Source organism: Barbus barbus, assembly GCF_936440315.1.
Source record: "Barbus barbus genome assembly, chromosome: 31".
NCBI classification, from domain to species: Eukaryota; Metazoa; Chordata; class Actinopteri; order Cypriniformes; family Cyprinidae; genus Barbus; species Barbus barbus.
This window is the reverse complement of record NC_136759.1, coordinates 4653096-4679899: the sequence shown is the minus strand read 5'-3', so window position 1 is coordinate 4679899 and position 26804 is coordinate 4653096. Positions and strand designations below refer to the sequence as shown.

General features: G+C 39.1%; 1 protein-coding gene across 1 annotated transcript in view; it reads left to right on the top strand.

Moving 5' to 3' along the window:
- The window catches only part of LOC306851857 (protocadherin Fat 3-like), a gene marked incomplete at its 5' end in the record, with an annotated part of 82964 nt that overhangs the window by 41571 nt on the left and 14589 nt on the right, over nucleotides 1–26804 (top strand). The window contains 17 exons of the mRNA XM_079388333.1: nucleotides 1498–1773; nucleotides 2736–2946; nucleotides 3444–7553; nucleotides 12276–12472; nucleotides 14308–14461; nucleotides 14543–14776; nucleotides 14899–15288; nucleotides 15917–16131; nucleotides 16218–16355; nucleotides 17586–17729; nucleotides 17812–18009; nucleotides 18490–18714; nucleotides 19744–20320; nucleotides 21803–21937; nucleotides 22041–22198; nucleotides 22835–23303; nucleotides 25005–25158. Of these exons, the coding sequence (XP_079244459.1) occupies nucleotides 1498–1773; nucleotides 2736–2946; nucleotides 3444–7553; nucleotides 12276–12472; nucleotides 14308–14461; nucleotides 14543–14776; nucleotides 14899–15288; nucleotides 15917–16131; nucleotides 16218–16355; nucleotides 17586–17729; nucleotides 17812–18009; nucleotides 18490–18714; nucleotides 19744–20320; nucleotides 21803–21937; nucleotides 22041–22198; nucleotides 22835–23303; nucleotides 25005–25158 (7985 nt within the window). The remainder of the gene's footprint in view (nucleotides 1–1497; nucleotides 1774–2735; nucleotides 2947–3443; nucleotides 7554–12275; nucleotides 12473–14307; nucleotides 14462–14542; nucleotides 14777–14898; nucleotides 15289–15916; nucleotides 16132–16217; nucleotides 16356–17585; nucleotides 17730–17811; nucleotides 18010–18489; nucleotides 18715–19743; nucleotides 20321–21802; nucleotides 21938–22040; nucleotides 22199–22834; nucleotides 23304–25004; nucleotides 25159–26804) is intronic.

The following is a 26804-nucleotide window of genomic DNA, read 5'->3' as shown; positions in this document are numbered from 1 at the left end:
TTCTATCCAGTTTTATCAGCATTGATCAGAGAAGTTCACTTGGACTCATAATAAATAAAACTCCTGAAATGTAGAAAATGCGCAAACACATCAGTCAATACAAGGCTACTTTATTTAAATGTGATCAAAGTTACTAATATAATACATAGTACTTGAATTTCATGAGCTTTCTTATCGAGTACAGATGAGAAAAAAACATTTCCAGATTGCATTTTCCACTTGTGGCATTTTTAAGTGATTTTTAAGTGATTTAATTAATTTTATATTTTATTTTCTTTCACCCAAAAATAAAAATTCTGTCATAAATTACTCACCCGCATGTCGTTCCAAACCTGTAAGACCTTCGTTCATCTTCAGAACACAAATTAAGATGTTTTTGATGAAATCCGAGAGCTCTTTGACCCTCCATAGACAGCAAGGATCCTTACACGATCAAGGCTCAGAAATGTAGCAAGAAGATCATTAAAATAATCCATGTGACAAGTGGTTCAACTGTAATTTTACAAATGTTACTTTTTGTGCGCAAAGAAAACAAAAATAACCACTTATTTTTACACTCATCTATTTTGGAGAGTATCACATACGTAAACAACACATGCTGTTCTGTGTCAGCAGTGCCGTACGCGAATATGCTGTTTACCTTGTTTACACTTTAAGTTGAACGTTAACAACGTATACACATTCATACGCCGCATACGTTGTTTATGTATGGGATATTCTCCAAAATGGCGCTATAGGGTGATGCGGAGGTTCACGAATTGTTGAATAAAGTCATTATTTTTGTTTTCTTTGCACACAAAAAGTATTCTCGTAGCTTCGTACAGGTCAGAGAGCTCTCTGAATGCATCAAAAATATCTTAATTTTTGTTCTGAAGATGATCGAAGGTCTTACAGCTTTAGATGAGAGATTAATGACAGAATTTTCTTTTCTGGGTGAACTATCCCTTTAAGTTATAGTACTGTAGGTGTTTGTTGTTGTTGTTGTTGTTGATTTTTACTTTTTTTCTAATTAGTTTTATTTTTTATTTCACTTTAGTTTTAGTAATTTTAGTATTTTAGTTGCCTTTTTTAAGTTTTTGTTTTTAATCTAATATTTGCATTTTATATTATTTCAACTGCATGTATATGTGTGTGTGTGTGTGTGTGTGTGTGTGTATGTATATATATATTTGAAGAGTTTATTTGCAAAAACAGATAACAATTTTTTTACATTTGCAAAAATCATGTTTTTTATTGTTATCATGTTTTTATTGTGTTAGTTAGCTTTTTTTAAGTATTTTTTTAACCTAGTCAGAATAACCCAACTGCAGTTTGATTGAGATGAATTGTATTGTTCAATGAAAAAACATGATTTCTGAGAATTGTTAAAAACGGAGTTATCTGTTTTTGCAATATATATATATATATATATATATATATATATATATATATATATATATATATATATATATATATACATGAAGAGTTCCTATATGTTTTTTAATTTTTGATTCACAGGTCCACATTACTGTTCTGGACAACAACGACAACGCCCCCGTTTTTTCCCAGCCCACCTATGACATCACAATCACAGAAGACACGCCCCCGGATACTGAGGTGGTTCAGGTGTTGGCGTCTGACCGCGACGAGCGTCACCGTTTGACCTTTAGCCTCCAGAGCAGCGTTGACCCCAGCAGCATGCGGCTCTTCCGCATCGACCCTAACAATGGAATCATCTACACGGCTCGCAGACTGGACCACGAGAGCCGAACGCAGCACATCCTCACCATCATGGTAACTCAGATTGCTACAAATAGATATTATGAAAATACCACATAACCAGAACATCACAGCAACCACATAATAATGCATTAAACTCTTTAGAAATGCATAGCAATGCTTTGGCAACCATTATTTTGACTTGATTCAGTAAACAAGCACCACTCACGTGTTTTTCAGGAAATGAAAGATCTAGTTTTACTATTTTTATTAATTGAATGATATTCTATATTTTTTTGTTTTAATTTATTATTTTCTTTAATTTTTTCTTTAATTTGTTTTAAATTATGAAGACTTGAACATCATAGATAAATAGATGTAAACCGTCTACATGTGAATTTTTTCTTTAATTAATCTGTTTTCAAAAGTATTAAGAACTGGACCAGTAAGCAGGCTCACAGATATAAGTCTATATATGAATTTCTTTTTGTATTTTTGTATTTTTTATTTTTGAGAGAACATTGTGACTCTCACTGGATAGATAAAGCAGCAGAGTAATCGTTTGATTAGTGATGGTAGTTTGCCTCCCTCCTGTCTCTCTTTCATGCTCTCCATGCTTGAGTGCAGGTATGACAGGAACAGGAGATTGCTCCTTGTGCTTTGGCAGCCGTCACTAGTTAATGTCGTCTGCACCTGTGTCGTTTCTCCACTGTGATCTAATTATTGATCTGATCTGTATCACTCCTTGTTTCCGCACTCCCCTGACGAGGGTGAGAGACAGTGATTGTCATATCTAATAAGCACATGGATATTCCTGCTGCCTGCAAACAGATGAAATTTGTTATTATATTCCGGAGAGAGATGTTATCCACTCCGTCTGGCAGTGAGCGAGTTTGTTTTGTGTGTATGAGTTTGTGTGTGTTGCTGTTTCCTTGTGTTGGATATTGCTGTCTGTCTCAGACAGGGAATTAATTTTTGTTTCTCTCTACCACTCTCTTTATTTTGTCTCCATCTTCTTTTCTTTCCTTCTATATTAGGTGAAGGATCAAGAGTTCCCGTACAGACGTAGTCTTGCTCGTGTCCTGATTGGTGTAGAGGATGTGAATGACCACGCCCCTCTTTTTACCATGGTGATGTATGATGGACAGGTGTATGAATCAGCGGCACTGGGATCAGCTGTTCTCACAGTTACTGCACTCGATAAGGACAAGGGCCAAAATGCACAAATCAGTTACAGCATCGACTCAGGTATGCACACACTCACATACAATACCTGTCAAAGTTTGGACACACTTCATTGAATTTCTCATGATCTTTACTTAACTTTTGGATAAATTGATTTTGGATTTGTTTTTACATATGCATTACTATTTTTTTTATTTTATAAATACAATGAGCAGTCATAATTAGACGTATACAATAAGCCAGCATACGTATAAACAATACATTTTTGAAGACTGAATTTATACAGTTTATAAAAAAAATGAATTTATACTTTTTTCACATTTTTTGCAATTTTTGCATCACAGCATATTTATTAAATGATTTAAATTGTTGTTCTAAATTGAGGAAAACTGAAAACGTAGATTTTTACTATTTTGTTTACACACATAATGGAAAACATGCATACAATGTAATGCATTATGACACATCTATGTCCTTTTATACAATAATGTGTGAGTTATTACAGCATATTTGTAAGATTTTATTTTTCTTACACTCTCTTTTTTTCTTTTTCGATTTAGGGAACACAGGAAACACTTTCCGCATTGATTCTGTTTTGGGCATCATCTCATTGGCTCGGGAGCTGGACCTGTCCAACATTGGTCACTATGTCTTGTCTGTCAAAGCAATGGATAACGGTTCTCCAGCATTGTCTTCAACAGCTGTAGTCCGGATCGCTGTCACCTTGTCCGATAATGCTGGTCCCAAGTTTCCCCAAAGTGAATATCAGGCGGAAATATCAGAAGGTGTTGCCATTGGAACTTCAGTCATCACAGTGAACGCTCTAAGTCTGTCCACCCTTACCTATGACATTCGCCACGGTAATGGTGATCGGACGTTCCGCATCAACCAGTACAGTGGAGTGATCACTACACAGAAAACACTAGACTTTGAAACGGTTTCCTCCTATGTGCTAATAGTCACCGCAAGCAACATGGCTGGACAGGCCTCAAATGCAACAATAACAGTTACAGTTCTCGACCAAAATGACAATGCTCCAGTGTTCCAACAGCTGCGGTACCATGGAAGTATCAGTGAAGGTGCCGGGCTTAACAGTGTTGTGCAAAGTGACAATGGACAACCACTAGTCATACGAGCAAGCGACGCTGACCGCAACCATAATGCCCTGTTGGTGTACCAGATCATGGAGGAATCTGCCAGGCGCTTCTTTGCAGTAGATGCTGGTACTGGCTCTATAAGGACAATTGCTCAGCTTGACCATGAAACCACACCTACATTCCGCTTCCATGTTAACGTCAGAGACAGCGGACATCCACAGCTCTCAGCTGAGCATCCTGCAGAAGTCACCATTGAGGTGCAAGATGTCAATGACTGCCCGCCTAAGTTTTCTCAGGATTCCTATGAAGCTGTCCTTTTGCTCCCAACTTATGAAGGTGTGGAAGCCCTACAAGTTTTTGCTACAGATCCCGATGGTAATGGCCAATCAGAGCTCACTTACTCATTGACAGATGGCAGTATAGAACATTTCAGCATTGAGCCAAGCACTGGACTGTTGACTGTAAGAAACAGTACATTTAGTAAAGAACGATTCCGCTTCAACGTCCGTGTTTCAGATGGACGCTTCTCCAGTACCGCTCTGGTTACTGTCCTGGTGCATGAGGCTCTGGACAGTGGCCTGGCTTTTACTCACAATACCTACAATGCCAACATTGAGGAGAACAGTGGCAATATAACAACAGTTGCTGTCGTTACAGCACTAGGGAACAAACTGAATGAACCCCTGCGTTATACTTTGTTAAATGCAGGTGGGAAATTTCGCATTAGGCCAACATCCGGTGCCATTGAAACTGTCGGAGTCCCGTTGGACAGGGAGGATAAGGAGGAATACGGACTTCTGGTACAAGCAGGCCGTGAAGAAGATCGGCTCCGTGTTGCAAGAGCATTGGTCCGAGTTCAAGTCACCGATGTCAATGACAATTCTCCAGTTTTTGTTGGATTGCCATACTATGCTGCAGTGCAAGTGGAAGCGGAGCCTGGGACAGCAATATTTCGAGTGACAGCAGTGGACCGGGACAAAGGACAAAATGGAGAGGTGAACTACTTTCTCCAGGATGAACTGGGACATTTTGAAATGGACCGATTGAGCGGCGAGCTTCGCTTACGGAGAGCTTTCGAGGCTGATCTCTCTAGTGTGGAATATCAGGTTCTGGTGTTCGCCTGTGACATGGGAACACCGCCTCTTTCCTCTTCAGTCACCTTTCCCGTCACGGTGGTAAACAGAGCAATGCCAGTGTTCGACCGACCATTCTACTCAGTGAAAGTGAGCGAAGACATACCAATATGGACTCCAATTCTGGGAATAAATGCCAGCAGCCCAGAAGGCCAGAGTGTCCTTTACACAATCACGCACGGTGACCCTGGAACACTCTTCTCCATTGGATTTGACACGGGTGTCATCAGTGTCATCGCTGCCCTCGACTATGAGACTAACCCTTCCCACAGACTCATTGTCAGAGCAACGGACTGCCTCACAGGCGCTCGTGCAGAAGTAGATGTTGAAGTTACTGTTTTGGATGTCAATGACAACCCTCCAGTCTTCGAGCGGCCCTCATACAAAGCTGTAATTTCTGAATCTGCCATGATTGGCACTGCAGCTTTGCAAGTTCTCGCAACAGACAGCGACTCTGATAAAAACGCAGCTGTCCGTTACCAAATCATTCCAGACCGCACCAACAGCACCGACCACTTCCACATCGACAGCAGCAGTGGTCTAATTCTGACAGCTCGCTCCTTGGACCATGAGACCATTCAGCGCTATGTGTTTCTTGTCAAAGCAGTAGATAATGGCTTTCCCCCACTGAGCAGTGAAGTGTGGGTCACAGTCGATGTCACAGACACAAACGACAATGCTCCAGTATTTAACCAACTGCTCTATGAAGCCTCTATCAATGAGTTGGCACCAAAAGGCCACTTTGTGACATGCATCCAGGCCTCTGATGCAGACCGTTCAGATGCAGAACGCTTGAAGTATGGCCTGGTGTCTGGAAACGAAAGGATGCTGTTTGAGCTTGATGCCGCCTCTGGTGTCCTTACCCTGAGTGGCCAGCGACGCATGCAGCGCATGCCTTCCACCATCACCCTAAATGTAAGCGTTTCCGATGGAGTGTTTACCAGTACTGCACAAGTGCACATTCGGGTAGAGCGAGCTAATCTACATGCCCCCCAGTTCACCCAGGGCATGTACGAGGCCGACGTACGGGAGAACGCACCAGTGGGATCAAAGGTCATTGCAATCAGGGCACAAGATGCTGATCCTGGACTGTTTGGGGATTTGAAGTATATGCTGCTCTCAGATTCCGCTCGGGACTTGTTCAGTATTGATAGCAGTGGGCAAATTACAACTCTTGAACGTCTAGACCGGGAGGAACGAAGTGAGATGGTGCTGTCCATTGCGGCTGTGGATCCAGGTGGCCGATCTGGATATTGCAGTGTGCGGGTTACCATACTAGACGAGAACGACAATGCTCCACAGTTTGGTGCCTCGGAGTACTATGCAAGTGTGCGGTCCAAGGTTGAACCTGGTACCCTCGTGACGCAAGTACAAGCTTGGGATCTAGATCAAGGTGCCAATGGACAGGTGAGCTACAGCCTGTACAGCGAAGCCAGCCTGCAAGTTACTGAACTTCTGGATATCGACCCGGACAGTGGCTGGGTTGTCACCAAAGGCAACTTTGCCCCATTGCGTGGATCTGTACTGTCCTTTTTTGTTAAAGCCTCTGATGGCGGGGTACCTGTTAGACATTCCCTTGTGTCAGTCTACATACATGTTTTGTCTGCCGATGCCCACATACCTTCCTTCAGCCAGCCACAGTTCTCCTTTACTGTGCCAGAGGACATGGCCATTGGTTCCTTGTTGGGAGCAGTGCATCTACACACCTCAACTAGCCACTCGTCCTTACCAGTAAGCTTCTCAGCAGTGATCGGACAGACTCCAGAGAGTAACAGTGATGGAGTGTTTGTGGTTGACAAAGAAACCGGCATGATCAAACTAGACAAAGCACTGGACCGAGAGCAGACACCGGTTTATCATTTCAAAGTGATGGCAATGTTGCAGCAGGGACGTTTGGATGCAGTTTCGGCTGTGGATGTGGAGGTCAAAGTACAAGATGTCAACGACAACAAACCAGCGTTTGAGTCAGATAACTACGAAGCATCAGTCACCGAGGGTCTTTCTCCTGGATCTAGGATTCTGCAAGTGCGAGCTTTGGATCCTGATTGGGCAGCTAATGGTCAAGTGACTTACAGTCTTGCTCCACCTGGGTTGCTTGGTGGCTCCGGAGGTGAGGACATTGAAGAGCATGGAGCCTACTTTACGATTGACAGCAGCTCTGGTTGGATATCAACACTGAAAGGGCTGGACCATGAACAGAGCCCCGCCCATAGTCTTACAGTCTGGGCATTTGATCTTGGCGATCCTGCTAGCCGGTCATCCTCAACAACTATAACTATAGCAGTGAGGGACTCCAACGACAACATACCGCAGTTTCTTCAGCCCCGTTACTACGGAAGTGTTCGTGAGAGTGATGCACCTGGTGAAGTGGTGGCAGTACTGAACACACGGGACAACGACAGCTCACCTGGAAACCGACAAGTCACCTATCATATTACAGGTAAGAAATTTGAAACAATCGATGTACACTGCATGACCTTCCAGACTGCAAAAAATCATGTTCATAATGGTCTTTTTGTCTAATTTTCCAGTTAAAATATTGGAAAACCTTTTAAATAATTTACATTTCTTGAGAAGCAACACTACATGAGATAATTAAGGGATAGTACAGATAAAAAATTAAAATCCTGTCATCATTTTCTCATCCGCATGTCGTTCCAAACCTTAGTTTTTATGTGGAACACAAAAGAGCATATTTTGAAAAATGTCTCAGTACTTTTGGCCCATACAAAGAAAGTCAATGGGGATAAATGTTGTTTTGGACACTCTTGACTTTCATTGTATGGACAAAACAACTAAAACTTTCTTCAAAATGTCTTTCTTTCTGCTGTGAAACAATAAAGTCATATGGGTTTTGAATGAGTCAGTAAATAATCACAGAATTTATATTTTTTTTTCATTCAGAGCACATTTTGTATGTTATATATACATAATTTTGTGTGACTGTCATGCTCCACAAACATTTTTTTCACTTGTTTTAATATAAATAGTAAAAAAGTAAAAATCAAGTAAAAAAGATCTGCGATCAGTGCAGTATGACAAAATGCACATAAAAATATACATTCCCTGAAAAGAAGTCATACTATATGATGCATATATATATATATTGAACATTTTACTTGTGCAAGTGACAACCATGCAGTCTCCTTAGACAAGCATTTTAGTAGAATGAATGCAAGAATGCATTTTCTGTTTCAGCTTGACAATGTCCCGTACACAAAATGACATCCATAAAGAAAGACAGGGAGAAGACAAACTGCTTTTTCATGCCCATTGTTTTGAAAATGTTCAACAACCATATATGGTTTAAGTGTCCTCATACTGTTGACAATGTATTGTATCTCTGTGAATGTGTGTGTGCTCTCAATCTAAACACAGCCTGATTTTCTGAAGCCCTATTCTGCATGTAAGCACAATGTAGAACAACGCTATTATGGGATGTCAGAAGTCCACAGTAATTACACCTCATTCATCCTCTCCTGATAATGGATTATTCGCTCTAGGGCTACTAGCTGGATTTTGCGGGAGGACGTAGACTGACTTCTTGCTGGGGAGAAAAACCACACTCGTTTTATAAGGATTTTATTAAAGCTGTGATGCAACTGCATGCAAATTACACCGGTGGGATTTGCGATGGGGAAGCGCATCACTTCACGAACGAAACATAATACAGTGACATTTCCGAAAGCAGTAGTTTAGGTGGATAGCGTCTTTGAAAAGGGCAAATATAAACCACCTCCTTATCAGCATCTAGCTCAGCCTGCTTTAAATATACCTTTATATTCAGCCAGTGTTGAACACCTTGCTTGGTGACAAGGAACAGATTGCACACACAAACACATACATACAGACCTTGCACATGCTCCTAAGCAGCACACACTTGTAAATTAGGTGCTCAGAAACTCATAACATTGAATTAGGGAGCTGCCTTGTTCTATAATTCATGCTTTTTCACACACACACACACACACACACACACACACACACACAGAAACACACTTCTTGGCCTGAACAGAATTTCGATTAAGCTCAACCTTTATGCTGTGATTATGATTTAGACTGTGCTGCCACCAGCAGGAGCAGTATTTTTAACAAGATTTACCACGTATGACACACAAGCACACAGCCTCTGACTCTTAACTAAACTACAGCCCACAGCATGGAAACTAAAGTAAACATTGTGACACTGCAACTTGTTTAGTTGTTTATTGTTGGTGTACGTTCTGCCGAGGATTGTTTTCTGAGTATTGTCTTTCTCTGCCGTATCTAAATATAATTTTACATTTACATTTGTGCATTTGCCAGACACTTTGGATAAAAATGGCGTACAGTGCATTCAAGGTACACATATGACTTTTATAAAATAAAGTATAAATGCATATAAAATATAATAATAAATAGTTCTTAACATTATCTATCTATATCTGTGTGTGTTTTAAATGTGTAATATATAGTTATAAATATGTAAATACATAACGAAGTTAAGTATCATTTTAAATAAGTGCACTTTTGGTCTACTTTTGTGATGTTTTTATATCATTTCAAGTCTAAAATATTCAGTTCATTGATTGTAATTGCATTTAAAATAATGCAGCCTCCAGAAAGAAAGTCAAACAACATTACAACTTCATCAAAATGAGTGAACTATCCCTTTAATTAAATCATAGCCCACGGCATGTAAACTAAAGTACACTTTGTGACACGAGCCCTTGTTTAGTTGGCATGTGTTCTACTGAGAATAGTCTCTTTCCTTTTCTCCCTCAGTCCACACTTTCATAACGTTTAAATCCTCTAGTTCAAGACAAACTCAAAGGTCAGACAGACTCTAATACACTTCTCACAGCCCAGTGGCACAAACTGGCTCAGAGAATTGCACACCGTATCATAATACACACCGGAGGGTAAGAAAGAGACAAATATACAAACAGATTTGAGTTACCCAAATGTCTTTATTCTCTTTAGGAAGCGAGAGCATTGTGGGTAAATTGACCTCTCAGGGTATTTTACTGCTGTGTTCAACAGAGCACAGAGCAATTAAACAGTAAACAGTTTCTCTATGGTAGTTAATTAGATAATTTATTTGCTGAAAGTCATTTAAAGGTTCATAAAGGATATCTTAAACCATATTAGACCAGCGCACTGTGTATCTCAGCTTAACAATATTGCGCTGAATATCCCCGCCATAACAGCTACGATTTAACAGCCGTTAAATAGCTCGTCATGTTGCTGCCTCATAAAGGTGAAAGGTCACTGCAGAAATGCTAACTGACTGTAAATGGCTGGAAACACATCAGTTGAGTTTAATTGGTTGGCAAGAAGAATTAAATATATTCTTTGAGAGAGATGTTTTATGCATGTGTATAGATAGTTGAATTTCAAACCTATAAGGTGTGTGTGTGACTAGATAAAGTACTGAACCAACTATCACAATTAAAATATATATATATTTTTTTTTTTCCCAGTGCTATGTGACCAACTGTGAGCTGTATATGTGTATTATTATATGCATGCCATATTTTTATATTTTGATGTGTCATGCAATTCAGTACAATTCTGATTGCATTCTATTCCAAATTCCATTTTTATGGTTTTCTTAAAAGATGGCTTTTATGCTCACTGAGGCTGCATTTATTAAATCATAAATGAACAGTAATGCTGTGAAATATTACATGGTAAAATAACAGTTTTCTATTTGAATTTATTTTAAAATATAATTTAATTTGTGATGGCAAAGCTGAATTTTCAGCATCATTCAGTTTCACATGATCCTTCGGAAGGCATTCTAATATGCTCAAGAAATATTTATTATTATTTTGAAAACAGGTGTGTTTCTTAATTTAGTTTAGAAACACTGACACTTTTTAATAAATATACAGTTCAAAAGAACAGCATTTATTTGAAATAGAAATATTTTGTAACATTTAATTGTTTGTCACTTGCAGTCAATTTAGTGAAAGGGAAAGTGAAGTGACATACGGCCAAGTATAGATAAATTCGTGCTCTGCATTTAACCCATCCAAAGTGCACACACACACCGTGAACACACACCCGGAGCAGTGGGCAGCCATTTATGCTGCGGCGCCCGGGGAGCAGTTGGGGGTTCGGTGCCTTGCTCAAGGGCACCTCAGTCGTGGTATTGAGGGTGGAGAGAGCGCTGGACATTCACTCCCCCCACCTACAATCCCTGCCGGCCCGAGACTCGAACCCGCAACCTTTGGATTACGAGTCCGACTCTCTAACCATTAGGCCACGACTTCCCCAAATTTACCGCATCCTTGCTGAATGAAAGTATTAATTTCTTTCAATAAAAAAAAATGTACAGACCCCAAACATTTACAGTACCGTATATTGCGTTATGCCACTGAAAAATATCAGTCTTTTTTTTTTTTTTTTTGTATTTTATTATATAATGTAGTGGCATTCAGACAAATGTACATTGAGGCCACTGTGCATGAGTGTGCATAAAAAAAAGCGTGCAAGAAAATGAATTCTAAGTTTTCAAGCTATCACTTATGAAGCACAGAAAAAGCATGCAGTGTGTGAAAGTCATGCTGAACACTCCCTCAACCCAATGAGCGAGAGCGTGGGACGAGAGAAATGGAGTCGGAAGGCATCCAGGCCTTTGTTGACGCGTCTCTGATAGAAGCTGTTCTGTGTTATCAGCCCCCAGCTGAGTTAAATTACACTCTTTATTAGATGAATAAGGCAGCGTGTGTTTGTACTATGAGTGTACAGTAATTGGATGCTTGTCAACGCGGCTCCTTTGATTATAGAGTCGTTTTCATTTAACACTCAGTCTCTCGTTCTCATTTTTTCCTCTCTTTCCACCTCTGTCTTCTTGAGGTTTAAAAGATGACCTGTCCTAATGAGCCAGGTACAGCTGCCAACCATGTGATAAATCAGGAAGGCTGTTATGAGGACCTAATTGATGGCAGTGTTGATAATTTAAATGTGAATATAAAGAACTGATTATTATAGTTCAGACTAATGAGTATGCCATCATTGAGAGGACTAATGGAGGTTATTAAAACTGCAGATAATCCTGGAAGTGAGCGTGTGTTGTGTTTCAGTCGGTATGGGATTTTATTGCTACTTAAATTGTCACAGGCTATTGAGAGAGTAACTGTCCGGTGTAATCTCTTGTGTGTGTGTGTGTGTGTAGGTGGTAACAGAGGCGGGGTGTTTGCTCTCGGGTTGGTTCAGGGAGAATGGAAATTGTACGTTAAACGACCATTAGACCGCGAGGAACAAGAACGGTACCTCATCAATGTCACGGCGACAGACGGACTCCACGTTTCCACGGCAACCGTAGAGGTCATGGTCATCGACACCAACGACAACAGCCCTGTTTGCGACCCGGTGAGTTAAATCCCTAAAGTTCATTCGGGGAAACATGTAGAAGTCTGTTTTTTCAGTTGGGTAAAAATCTAATGCATTTTTTTGACAGTTTCCAATCTACATGGTAAACATGAATGATTACAAGTCAAAGCCAGGAATATTTTTGGAGCCAGTGAGCCCACTTACTGCAGCCAAGAAGTACAGGGGAAATTATCTATGAGCATAAAACATGTCCTTGTTGAAATAAGGTCAAGCTGAAAATCAGGCCAGTCTGTTTAGCAGGGGGCATTTGGGTTGAGCCTCAAAACTTAGTGAGCTGTCTATTTAGATTTTTGAGCATTAGAAGTGTGCCATTTTGGGTAAATTAAATGTAAAATGTGCATACATGAATGAAATGTTTAAACGTTTTTGGATTATGGTTGCATTTGAACTAAAATGTCCAAAAGTGTTTGCATCTTGATTCCAAAACCAAACATTCAGATGTGCCCAAAAACTTTCAAATCAAGGCTTGAAATGCAACTATTACGGCCAAAACATGCAATTCAAACTTTCAGACATGTCTGTGATGGCCAAAAGTGATTACATTGAGAGTTGTACTGTGCCTACGATGGCCAAAAGCATTTGAATATCCAAAATTGTTCAAATCAGATGTTCAGATATGCCCACGATGGCCAAAAATGCCTGAATGCACCCATGCTGGCCCAAAATCAGATGTTTATATGTGCCTGTAATGGACAAAAATGATTGAATCGAATGTTGGAATGTTGCTGTGATGCATCTGTGATTGCCAGAAATGTTCAAACCAGGTGTTCAATATCATGGCCAAAAATTATTGAAATGAACATTTGAATGTTGTTGTAATGGCCAGAAATGCTTGAATGTACCTATGATGGCCAGAAATGTTTGAAACAGAAGTTTAAATATGTCTATGATTGACAGAAATGATTGTGTTGAAGGTTTGAATGTACCGACAATGACCAAAAAGTTTTGCATGCACCTGCAATGGCCAAAAATATTAAAATCAGATGTTCTTCCATGTCTGTAATGGCCCAAAATAATTAAATTTAATGTTTAAAATGTACCTACGATAACCAAAAATGTCAGATGTTCAGATCATTGAAAGAATTTAATGTTTGAATATCGTTAAAATGGCTAAAAATGTTTGCATGTACCTTTGATGGCCAGAAACGAACAAATCTGATTTTTATACGTGCCTATAATGGACAAAATTATTGATTGGATCATTTTGAAGGTGCCTGCAATGGCCTAAACATTTTCAAATCAGATGTTCAGATGTGCATATGATGGCTAAAAATGATCTAATTTAATGTTGAAAAAAAAAAATAATAATTAAATGCGCATTTACTCAAATTGATGGGTAAAATATTTTTGCACGCATATACTGTAGGATGCTGGAAAATGTTCAAATCAGATGTTCAAATGTATATATGATGGCCAGAAATTATTGAATTGAACATTTGAATGTGCCTTCAAAGGGAAAAAGACAAAAAAAAACATTTGCATGCACTCATTTTGCCAAAGTTGATCAGTTCAGATCATTCATATGTGCCCCTAATAGGCAAAAATGATTGAATTAAATGTTAGAGTGCACCTACGATGGCCAGAAATGTTCAAATTAAGTATTCAAATATGCCTTCAAAGGTCAAAAACAGTTTGTTAATTGATAATTAGTCCTGCAGACCTCAACGCTTAAAAAACATTTTCATTTCGCTCTCCATTTTTGGCACTGAAAACATGAGCAAAGGAGAGCTCTTGACTCTTTACAGCACAAGCCAACCTGAATGTGAAGCCTGAAGCTGATCTGAACTCTATAATGAGTGTGTTTGTGTCTGCAGGCCGTGTACTCTGTGTCCGTGTCTGAAGATGTCGCCGTAAATAAGCAAATCCTCCGGGTCAAAGCCACAGACGCTGACGCAGGCGTAAACGCACAGATCCAGTTCTCCCTGTTCGGTTCTGGAGCAGAAGACTTCATCATACACCCACACACAGGTTTGTGAGTCCGGTTTGAAGAAATGTCCTGATTATAATGCTACTGTTTGCTCATAAGTCTCTCTTTTTGTTATTCTGTAGGCGAGTTGAAGACAGCGGCGGCGCTGGACCGTGAAAACGTCGCGCAGTACTCTCTGGTTGCCCGTGTGACAGACGGCGGCGGTTTGTGGTGTGAGGCTGAGGTTGTGGTGGTTCTCTTGGACGTGAATGACAGTCCACCGATGTTTAGCATGCCCCATTACACCGCTAGCGTCTACGAGAACACGGCCACTAAAGCTCTGTTGACCCGAATACAAGCCATAGACCCCGATCTGGGTACGAGCGTGTCATTTTGATGCGTTTGAGATGTTTTCAATTTTAGTTAATAGTAGATGGTAAAAGAAAGTTAACTAGCTTAGAACTGCTTAAAACTGAATGGATTGTGTTTTATTTTGCAGGCGTTAATCGTAAAGTGGTCTATTCCCTTGTTGATTCTGCTGATGGGTTCTTCTCCATTGATAAATCATCTGGGATTGTTGTTTTGGAGCGTTTGCTGGACCGCGAGGTTCAGTCCTCGTATCATATAATGGTCCGTGCTTCAGATCAAGGTGTTCCCGTTCGCCTCTCTTCCCTTGCAAACATAACGATCACGGTTCTGGACATTAATGACAATCCACCTGTGTTTGAGAGGAGGGACTATCTGGCCACGCTTCCTGAAGATGTGGCAGTGGGTACGGAAGTGGTACAGGTTTACGCTGCGAGTAAAGATATCGGCACCAATGCTGATATTTACTACAACATCCGATCCGGAAACCAACAGGGCCATTTCACCATTAACATCAACACCGGTGAGATGCATTACATAAGATTATTATTTACGCTATACAGAAATGTTCAAATGAGATGATAAATATAAAACATAACAAATGCACAATGTATATATGTATATATATTTTTTTATGTATATATAATGCCCAAAAATGTTTAAACCAGACATTCAGACATGACAAAATGTATCTGAATGTACCTATGACAGCCCAAAATGATTAAATCACATTCATACATGCCTATAATGGGCATATATTTGCCTACCAAGGTCCAACATTTTTAAGAACACCTACTATTGCCCAAAAACTGTTCATACATGCCTATAGTGACCAAAAATGTTTGAATGCACAATCAGGAGAGATGTCCGTGAAAAAAATGGGAAAACGTGCATTACTTATTTGAAGAAGTAACTCTAAAATTTCATTGTCAAAGTAATGTTACATTACTAGGTAATTTAAAACAGTAATCTGATTACATAGCTCGTGTTACTTGTAATGCTTTACCCCAACACTGGTTCCTGTAATGGCCAAACATATTTGAATGCACCTATGATGGTGAAATATTAGTGTAAAGTATAAAATAATATTGTTAGAGTTATTTTTATTTATATATGTTTATATTAAAGTATAATACTTCTACCACGTACAGGTGCTATCTCTGTATCTCGACCGCTGGACTTTGAGTCCTGCAAGGATTATTTCCTTACAGTGGAAGCAACTGATGGCGGGACTCCGCCCCTTAGTGCTGTTACCATGGTGAACATCAACCTGACAGACGTCAATGACAACGCCCCCATGTTCAGCCGCGACGCCTACAGCGTGTCCATCAGCGAGGACGCTAACATAGGAGACACCGTGGTCAAGGTAACCACTCGTGAAATTCACATCAGTCCTATTTTTGTGTCTTTGAGATCCATGTTATAATTTGGTAATTTGTCGTGGTTGCCTAGGTGACCGCAGAAGATGTTGACAGCCAAGCAAACGGTGACATCCTGTATTCCATCGTCAGCGGCGACCGAGAGAACCAGTTCTTCATCGAGCCAATCACGGGCCAGATCAAAGTCAACAAGCAGCTGGATCGGGAAACGGTGAGGAGTGGGAAGTCACCACGGCAACCGTTACCATGACAACCGAGTGACAGAGAAATAAAGGCATTAAATAGGACAAAATCCCCACTAAGACTTTATTTTATATGACACCGATCAGGGAACAGACGAAGAGGAGAAGAAATCAAATCCTTCACGGCAGACATCCACGCAGGAAAGCCTTTAATAACTGACACAGTGTCATGGTGTTTCATTTAATATGAAAGATTCTCCATGTGTATGAGATTAAAATAATAGCATTACACATGTGAAACCATTACATATTAGATAAAAAAAAAAAAAAGTTATGAATTTGGAGTTTGTGCTAGTAAAGCATATGCTTTGATCACTGATTAAGTGAGTTTGTTTAAAAAAAAAATTAATTAAAAAAAGGTAATATGAGTATAAAAAACATAAGAACATAAAAAAGCATTTATTTGACATTCTTTGTAACATTATAAATATCTTTACTGTTATTTTTGATCAGTTTAATGCATCCTTAATAAAATTATTAATTTCTTTAAACAACTAAATTACTGAAACTAAATGTAGTTTTTTAAAATAGTTTTTTTTATCTATTTTAAACAACAAATCTGGCTTGGTTTGGCTAGTGGCACATGACGTTATATAACTGCAACCACTAGATGGTGCTAAAGTTTCTTTAGATTACATGCAGACTCTCCTTTTCACTCCCAAGACAATTATCTCAATGAAGTCATTGTTGTCTTCAGCTTACTGAGTCTGTTCAATTATAGATGGTTAAAAGGGGTCAGATCATTTCCAGGCTCTTTTGAAATAAGACTTTGATGAATGATGTAGACATACTCTTTAAACGTTCAGTGTAAATCCTCTATAAAGTCCATTCATTGTAACTAAGCTTCAACAAAAGAGAAAATAATGATTCATTTAGAAAATTAATCCCTTCTGAATAGTGCTTAACATTATAAGCGGAGTTTAAAATTTTAATAAAATGCCACAAATGTTTTCAAATGAACAGAGAAGAAAATCAGATGAAAAATAGCAAAAAGGAGAGAAACTGACAGCAAGGAGTTACAAACCTAGATAGTGTGTCTGTATGTATGGAGCTTCAGATCATCTGTCAGCTTGTCATGAACTATTTATGACACAGTCAGAGTGAAAGAGAATATATAGATGTGTGTTCACCTCTTTACTTTGTACTTTCTTTTCATCTCTTATTCTGTACGTTTTAAACCTTTCTCTCTGTATCTGTAGATGGCTGGTTACTCTTTGTCCGTCAGAGCTCTTGACAGCGGGACGCCTGCGATGTCCTCAACCGTTCAGGTCAACATCGACATCTCCGACATCAACGACAACCCACCCACCTTCTCCCCAGCCAATCACACTGCAGTCATACAGGTGCGATAATGAGTGACAGCTAAATCAACCAATCACGTTCAAGTCATTTCAGCAGTTTAATGTGAGCTTTACTCATCAACAGGAGAACAAGCCTTTGGGAACAAGTGTCCTACAGCTGTCCGTCATCGATAAGGATGCCAGCCACAACGGCCCGCCTTTTCATTTCCACATCCTATCAGGAAATGAGGGGGCGTGGTTTAAACTGGATAGAGAGGGGCTGTTGACGTCTACTAAGGTGTTTCGTAGGTCGGAAGGCACAGAGTATGCCATTCACATACAGGTAAAGAGGTATTCTGGACCAAAATGTTAAAGTCAATTCAATTTTGTTTATACACTACCAAAAATCAAACGTTTGGGGTCAGTAAGATTTTTTTTTTTTATATGTTTGAAAGTATCTTCTGCTCACCAAGGCTGCATTTATTTGATCAAAAATACAGAAAAAAGCTCTAATGTTGTGAAATATTATTACAATTTCAAATAACTATTTTCTATTTTAATATATTTTAATATGTAATTTATTCCTGTGATGAAAAGCTGAATTTTCAGCATCAGTACTCCAGTCTTCAGTGTCACATGATCCTTCAGATATCATTCTAATATACTGATTTGCTGCTCAAGAAACATTTCTGATGCTCGGTATTAAAAAAGACAAGACATTTTTGGGGACACTGATACATTTTATTCAAATCACACAAATTACAAATGACTTTTGTATTGATTGACGCTTGATTCAATCCCTGTCCACTGTTTTACCCCATAGGCCAGTGATTCAGGCAGGCCGCCCCTGTCGTCAATGGCGACTGTGTTGGTGCGTGTGATAGAGGAGAGCGTGCACAAGCCAGTGGCTTCACCTTTACATGTGCACATCGTAACCATGGAGGACGAGTTTCCAGGAGGTGTAATCGGTCAGATCCACGCCACAGACCAGGATGCATTTGATATTCTCACCTACGGACACACACACCAGCAGAGCAGCCTGTTCAAGGTATATGAGAGTGTGTTCCATTGGTTATGCATGCATCACATTAATATTTTCACAGTTTTTCTCAGTGATTCTCATGTTTTAGATTGAGTCCAAATTGAAGTCCACTAAACCCCTTCAACAATTACCATTCAGTTATTATTATCATTAGTTAATGTTTATTATTCAAATAATAATGCAATTATTCACTTTGAGGTGGTTTGAGATTCAAAGAAATATGATTAATAATTGTTTTTGTCTAAATAGAATTATATTTTTATTTCAGTTTTGAACATGACTACTCATACTTTATTTTTACCTCTTTTTTTACATTTTTGAATGATAGTGAAGTCATTAAAATTATGAAAATTAAGCGATGGGATTTATGGGGATTATGCAAAACCAAAAAAATACTTTCAAATCAAAACTACCATTAACTTTAGCTTCTTTGAAGTTCATACGTTTTTCATAGTTTTAATTGTTATTCATTCATATGCACAATTTTCTCTAATTTCAACCTTTTCAACATACTATTTAGAAGTTTTTTGTGTTTGTTGAAGTTTTTAAAATGAGAAATATTTATTATTTACATACAATTAATAAATTATATGTTGATAGATAGATAGATAGATAGATAGATAGATAGATAGATAGATAGATAGATAGATAGATAGATAGATAGATAGATAGATAGATAGATAGATAGATAGATAGATAGATAGATAGATAGATAACATCAGAGCAGCCTACAATGTAAAAGTGCAATAAGAATCCATAAAGTGCAATCCATTATACCTTATACCATTTGGTACCAACAATGCAACAGACAGACAGCAGAGAACATAGAAGTGTTTGTCCAAATAAAAATATACTGCAGATTGTGAAATGGTGTTAATACTGTAGCAATGTTTGTAAAATTGTTTACAATTAGAATAAAATTTTGTTTTGGTGAATTGCTACTAAAATATTTAATAAATTGCATTTTACTTTATTTAATTTATTTTATTCTATTAGACCTGATCAAAAATCAACAAAACTCTTTTTCTGTCTCAGGTGAGTCCTCGAGAAGGTCGTATCATTGCTCTGAGCGGGTTGGACGCGGGCCGCTACAGCCTCAACGCTACAGTAACAGACGGCCGCTTCACTGTGAACGTTCCCGTGAGCGTGCATGTAGAGCAGGCCTCGGCCGAGATGCTCCACGATGCCGTGACCATCCGGTTCGACCGCGTCTCCCCTCACGACTTCGTGTCCCGTCACCTCCCCTCGGTCAGACGTGTCCTGTCCAGCGTGATGGCGACGCCGCGGTCCGACGCTCTGCATGTGCTCAGTGTGCAGCCGGTGGAATCCACGGGGCAGCTGGACCTGCTGGTTGCGGTGGAGACGGCGGAAGGCGGCGGGTTCTACAAGGCGGCGCTGGTGACACAGAAGCTGAGCTCAGCGCGCCGCCAGCTGGACCAGGTTCTGAGGGTCTCAGCGGTGCTGGATAAGAACTGCTCGGGTCTGGACTGCAGGGAGGCCCAGTGTGAACAAACCATCACGCTGGACTCGCACAGCCTGCTCACATACAGCTCCACCAAAACCAGCTTCGTGTCGCCAAAGTTCCACAGGAACACGCGATGCGTTTGCAGCGGTGAGTGTGTCTGAGTCTGAACATTGTTGAGCCATTATCATTTTAAACCAGGTGTTCTCAACATTTTTCATTCAAAAGCCAAAATGACTTACAAAAGAGGAACATAATATCCGTGCATATAGGCTATTATGATATTTCTGCTGTAATTATGACAAAAAAATAAAAATAGAATAGAATTTATTTATATTTAACTAATAGAATTTTAAACAGAATTCGAATGGAATTGTTGCCTCTCCATCAATTACATGGTGCTGTTTGACTATGTAAACCATTAAAGAATAGAATTTATTTATAGATTTTACTAATAGAATGTATTTGTTTATTTTAATTGAATTTTTAAATAGAAATTGTACTTATTTAATTAACCAATTCTTGAGGTTTCAACAATTATGTTATTGGGGGGGGGGGTATTTCAGTTTACATCTTGATTTTTATTTTAATTTAAGTTGGAGTTAGAGTATTTTAATATATTGATAATAATTGATTTATAATAATTTTGCTGAACATTCAGGTTTACATATTTATGAGTTAATAATATTGAGTCTTATTCAGTAGTTGTGCTTAAGTTGTGAATAAACACACAAATAAAATTAATATGTATGTGTTTAGAAAAACCTTTTACCTTTATTATACTGTTGATAAATGTGCATTTTAGATGCATTGTCATGCATAACCTATCCACATAACCAGACAAGCTTTTTAATTTTGTTATTTGAAAATAATCCTTTAGTCATTCTGTTTCTAGCAAAAATATATAGAAATAGACATTTTGGCATAATTTATGATTCTAAGGCCATTTATTTATTTATTGCATATTTATTGCACATGATCTTACATTTAGTATAGTTTTAAATTAGAAATTTAATGAATAAGGATTTCTTCATATAAATGTGTAAACAGGTTTTGCCCCAAAAACATTAAAAATAGTAAACAAGGCCTGTTGGTTGTACAAATACTATTGTTATATTAATGTGTAGAAATGTTTCCATGTGTCTCTCCATCAATTACGGTGCTGTTTTACTATGTTAACCATTAAACCATTTCCATCACAAAATTTAAAAAACTATATTTTGGAATAAATATTTCATGAGTGAATCATGAGGCATTTTCTAAACAACTCGCCACAACATTTTAGCACTGTGTTGATTCTCACTGTATACAAAAGCAGTTCTAACCTAATCAAAATTACACATGTAAAACTTTCCTGGACACAAGGTTAAAACCCCATCTTTAAAAGAGGTTAACCCAGGGTTAAGTGCAGTGTGAAAAGCCCTTACATAAGCCACCTTTTAAACATGCATGACACTCTTGAACACGGGCCACGTCCTTGCACTCAAAAACAGCAGGAACAGAAACACATCAGTTAAATTAGGAAAAATATTTGTGGTCATTATTATTACATATAATTCAAGGTAATAGTACACCACTATAACCAGAGCCTGTTTGTTTTGCAGTAGTAATTTCTCCCTCTCTTTCTCTCAGATGGGAGTTGTTCTGCTGCGTCGGAGGTGTGTGCGGATATGAGATGTCCCGGTGACATGCAGTGTGTGGGAACGGACAGCAGCAGGGGGCCGTATGCTTGCCAGTGTCCGCTAGGCAAACTGGGAGAGTGTGCAGGTAATATATAAGCTCTTTATGTGTGATATTTAATGTGGCAGTTTCTTAAAATATGAGCCTTTCCTTTCCAGTGATTAATGGTTTGTGTGTGTATGTTGTTCAGGACACACCTCTCTGAGCTTCTCTGGTAACAGTTATATCAAGTACAGAGTGACGGATGGAGAGAGGAGCGGAGAGATGAAGTTAGCGCTCCGCATCAGAACGCTGCAGAGCAAGGGGATCATCATGTACACACGTACAGATCCGTGCAGCGTGCTGAAGGTACACACCATGAAACACACTTACAGCGTTCATATACTTTGTTCTAATGACTTTTTAACATGGAAAGGAAGTTATTCATACAATTTTCCTGATTTGATTCTGTTCTGATTCATTTTGGTACATTTTAGCTATCATGTTTTGCTTACATATTCATACATTTAAATTTGCTTACATATTCTTACATTTAAACTCTCTGCCAATGCTTTAAAATAAACAGAATAGTTTTTTTAGACTGATCCAAATAAGTCTTTGAACTATTCATTAAAAGAACTGACTCATAAGAGTAATTAATTTAGGGCAGAGTTTCCCAAACTGATGTATGTGAAGGAAATGCCGGGGTTGTGTGTTGATGAAAAGCTAATAATTAATTAAATCATAAAAATGAAAAACCGTCATTCCTAATTTTAAAATAAGTACAATCAATGTACCATTAACATGCAAATCTGTTGATAAATTATTGAAAAATCAGTTTAAAATCTCAGGGGGGACCAAATGTTATATGTTAATGAAAATGAGCACAAAAGTTTAAGAATCTCTGGTTTAGAGAATTGCCATATGTTTGCTTTGCATGCCATTATTTCTTATCTTTTTAATGCATTGCATTCAACGTAGACTGTATCTGCATTTGATTGACAGATCGAAGAGGGAAAGCTGTGGTTCCAGTTGGATTGCAACAACAGTCCCAGGAGCATCGGGATCTCCGGCCGTCCGGTCAACGACGGGAACTGGCATCACGTGGTCCTGGAGCTGCGAGGAAACTACAGCAGCCTCTCGCTGGACGACATGTACGTGGAGCGGCGACTGGCCACGACCAAGTACCGACCTCTGGGAGCAGATTTGTCCATTTATTTCGGAGCGCAGGTGTCGCCTCCGGACGCCCGTAGCTTGACGGAAAGAAAGGGTCCGTGGGTCACCAATGGTTTTCAGGGCTGTTTAGACTCGGTGGTTCTGAACGACAACGAACTCCCTCTGCAGAACAAACGCAGCCCGTACGCGGAGGTGGTGGGACTGACCGATCTCAAGCTGGGATGTGTTCTCTATCCGGACGCATGTGCCGCTCAGCCCTGCCTCAACGGCGCTACCTGCATCAGCCTGCCGTCTGGAGGTGAGAGCGTGTGTGTGTGTGTCCAAACCCTGCTTAACTCTGTTTTTAGGATTGTGCCATGAGTCGTCTTAATGTTATAATTAATCCTCCTGGTTGCTTCATTACTCTCCAGTTAATCTGCTTCTCTGATGTAATTACTCTGGTTAATAAGCTTTGCTCAGTTTTGGCTTAAGTCAAATCAGCTCAGCTTCTGTCTGCCGAGTGAAGCTCTAATTCACATCTACTGAGTCTGCTGGAGACCAAATGACCAATTACGATGATTAAATCAGCGCCTGCTTTCCACATGCTCTCTAGTACATCTCATGTTTTCTTCTCATCTTGTTTTATCTCTTTTCGCCGTTCCCCTTCTCTTTTCTTCACATCATGCGGTCTTCTCATGCCATGTTTTCATCTAGTCTCAATTACTTTCTCCTCAATCTCGTCTTGTCTCATGTCCTGTTTGTCTCATCTCTTGTCTATTCAAAATCACATCTTGTCTCATCTTGTTTTTCTTCTCCTCTTTCTCTTCTCTCGTTTTCTCTTCTTGTCTCCATGTTCTCGTCTTTATTTTCACATCGCACTCTCTTCCCATCTCATGTTTCTTTTCTTCTTGCCTCATCTGTTCTTATCTCATGTCCTCTCTTCTCTTGTCTTTGTCTCTTTTCGTCCATCACTGTCTCCTCAGGTCTTCTCAGCTCATGTCCTTTCTAGTCTCACCTCTTTTCTGTCTTTGTCTCTTCTTGTCTCACCTCCTTTCTCCTTATCTTGTCTTTCCTCTTGTATTGTTTTCACATCTCATCTCATGTCCTCTCAACGTTTTACTCTTTTCTTCTCCTGTCCTCTCTTTGTCTCTTCTCATATATTATTCAAGTCTTTTTCTCATCTCTTTTCATCTCTCTTCTCGTCTGTTACTCTCTCCTCTACTCTTTTCTCATCTATTTTGTCTTGTTTCCCTTCTCATCTCATCTCATCTTTTCTTTTTTCTTTTCCTCCCTTCTCATCTATTCTAATTTTGACCTTTTTCCCTTATCTTCTCTTCTGTTCTCATTTTGTGTTTTCTCTTCTCGTATCTCTTTCTCTTCTCATTGTTTATTTTCTCCTCTAGTCTCTTGTCTTGTCTCAGCTAATCTTGTCTTCTTTCTCATCTCTTCTCATAAATTCTCATCTTGTCCCTTATCTCTTTTTATCCGTCTTCCTTTCTTTCATTTCTCTTCTTTAGTCTCATCTCTATCAGTCTGTTTGTCTTATCTTGTCTATTGCTCTCTCCTCTTGTCTCTTTTCAGTTCGTGATCTCTTCTCATCTATTTCTCCTTTACCCCTCTCATCTCAAGTTTTCTTTGCCTCTTGTCTGTTATCAACATCTTGTCTTTTTCTTGTTTCGCCTGGTTTCTTCTCTTCTAGACCTCTTTTCTGTTTCTTCATTTATTTGAATCTAATCAAGTCTTGTTTCCCCTCTGCCTGACTGTAGTCGTCTGATGAATGGAGTGTTGCGGTGTTGCCGTACTCATCCTCTTTGTAAAGGTCGCTTGTGCAGGAGTGTCTGGCAGACGTGTGTGCGCGTGTCTGTCTGTTTGTTTGTTTTTGTGGGGAGACCTGATAAAACCAGCGCACTGTTTACTCACTGACATTTTCCACGCGATTTCCCACCGGCGGGTGAGCGTGCGTCTGCGCGATTGTTTTGCAATTCATGAACAGTCAGTCTCTCTCCTGTATCTGTCTCAGGTTTTTCCTGCAGTTGCAGCGCTCTGTACACCGGAGGACGCTGTGAGACCGAGATCAGCATCTGTGTGCCAAACCCGTGTCAGAACGGCGGCGTGTGTAAACCCATCGGGAACGCCTTCATCTGCAGCTGCAAGAGAGGATACACCGGCGTGACGTCAGTTCACCAACCTTTCAGCTACTTTGCTTTTAGCTGTTCAGTTTTTGATCCCGAAACATCTCTTGTGATGTTTTAAAGAATGTATTTAATTCTATACTAAATGGGAAAAAAGGTTTTCTGATTTAATGATTGTGATGTGTTTAAAAAATATTAATAATATTACATAGTTATACGTTTTAAAATATATTTATGAGTAAATATTAAATATATTTGTATTCTATTCATCTAAAATATTTATATATAGAGAATATGCACTGATATTTATAAATATTTTTATTTTTAAGTATATTTAAGTATAAATAGAAATTCATTATAAAACTGCAAAATAATGGTATTAGAAATAATTGTATATTCAAATTTAATTAATTTGAATAATTTTACATAAATTGAAATTATAAATACACATGAATTTACAATTATTAAATTCTCATTCATAGTAATAATAATAACTATTATTATTATGTTATTTTAATATTTCATATATTAGCAAGTCTATTCTTTCTCTCACTCTCTTTATAGATAGATAGACAGACAGATAGATAGACAGACAGACAGACAGACACAGACAGAGAGACAGACAGACAGACAGATAGACAGACAGAGATAGATAGACAGACAGACAGACAGACAGACAGAGATAGACAGACAGACAGACAGATAGATAGACAGACAGACAGAGATAGACAGACAGACAGACAGAGATAGACAGACAGACAGACAGATAGATAGACAGACAGAGATAGACAGACAGACAGACAGAGATAGACAGACAGACAGACAGACAGACAGATAGATAGATAGACAGACAGACAGACAGACAGAGATAGACAGACAGACAGACAGAGATAGACAGACAGACAGACAGATAGATAGACAGACAGAGATAGACAGACAGACAGACAGATAGATTGACAGACAGACAGAGAGATAGACAGAGAGATAGACAGAGAGATAGACAGACAGACAGACCGACAGACAGAGAGACAGACAGAGAGACAGATAGATAGATAGATAGATAGACAGACAGACAGACAGACAGACAGACAGACAGACAGACAGACAGACAGACAGACAGACAGATAGATAGATAGATAGATAGATAGATAGATAGATAGATAGATAGATAGATGTAATATTTAACATTTTTAAATATAATTTAGCTGCCAACAGAACTTAATAACCAGCCTCTGTTCTTTTCTAAAACACGTACACGAGTCTGTTTGTGTTGGCAGCCCACCGTGAAAAACTGACACAGGCTTAGCACTGACTTGCTTGCCATGTTTGCATATTCATACTTGCATGTCCTCCGTGTACAATTTTATGCAGTCGGTGTAATGCATTTCTCAGTTGTCTTCACAGAAGGGAACTGTAACGCTATCTGTGACCACAAGATGGTGGCATCTATCTGTCCACATTAGAGCAGCATTCGTCTTTTTTTAAGATCTTTTCAAGCCTCTCTCTGCATAGAAGAGATTATATTGCTGCAGTCTCTCTTGGCTTATGCTAATGTAGTTCATTACAGACCACAGACACTTTTATTTGGTCGTTTAGCACTATTGAAGCAACTACACAGACATCAGAATGATTAAAACACAGCCTTTCATGCACCTGCAGCGTGTCTTTAGTCACACCTGGGAGACACA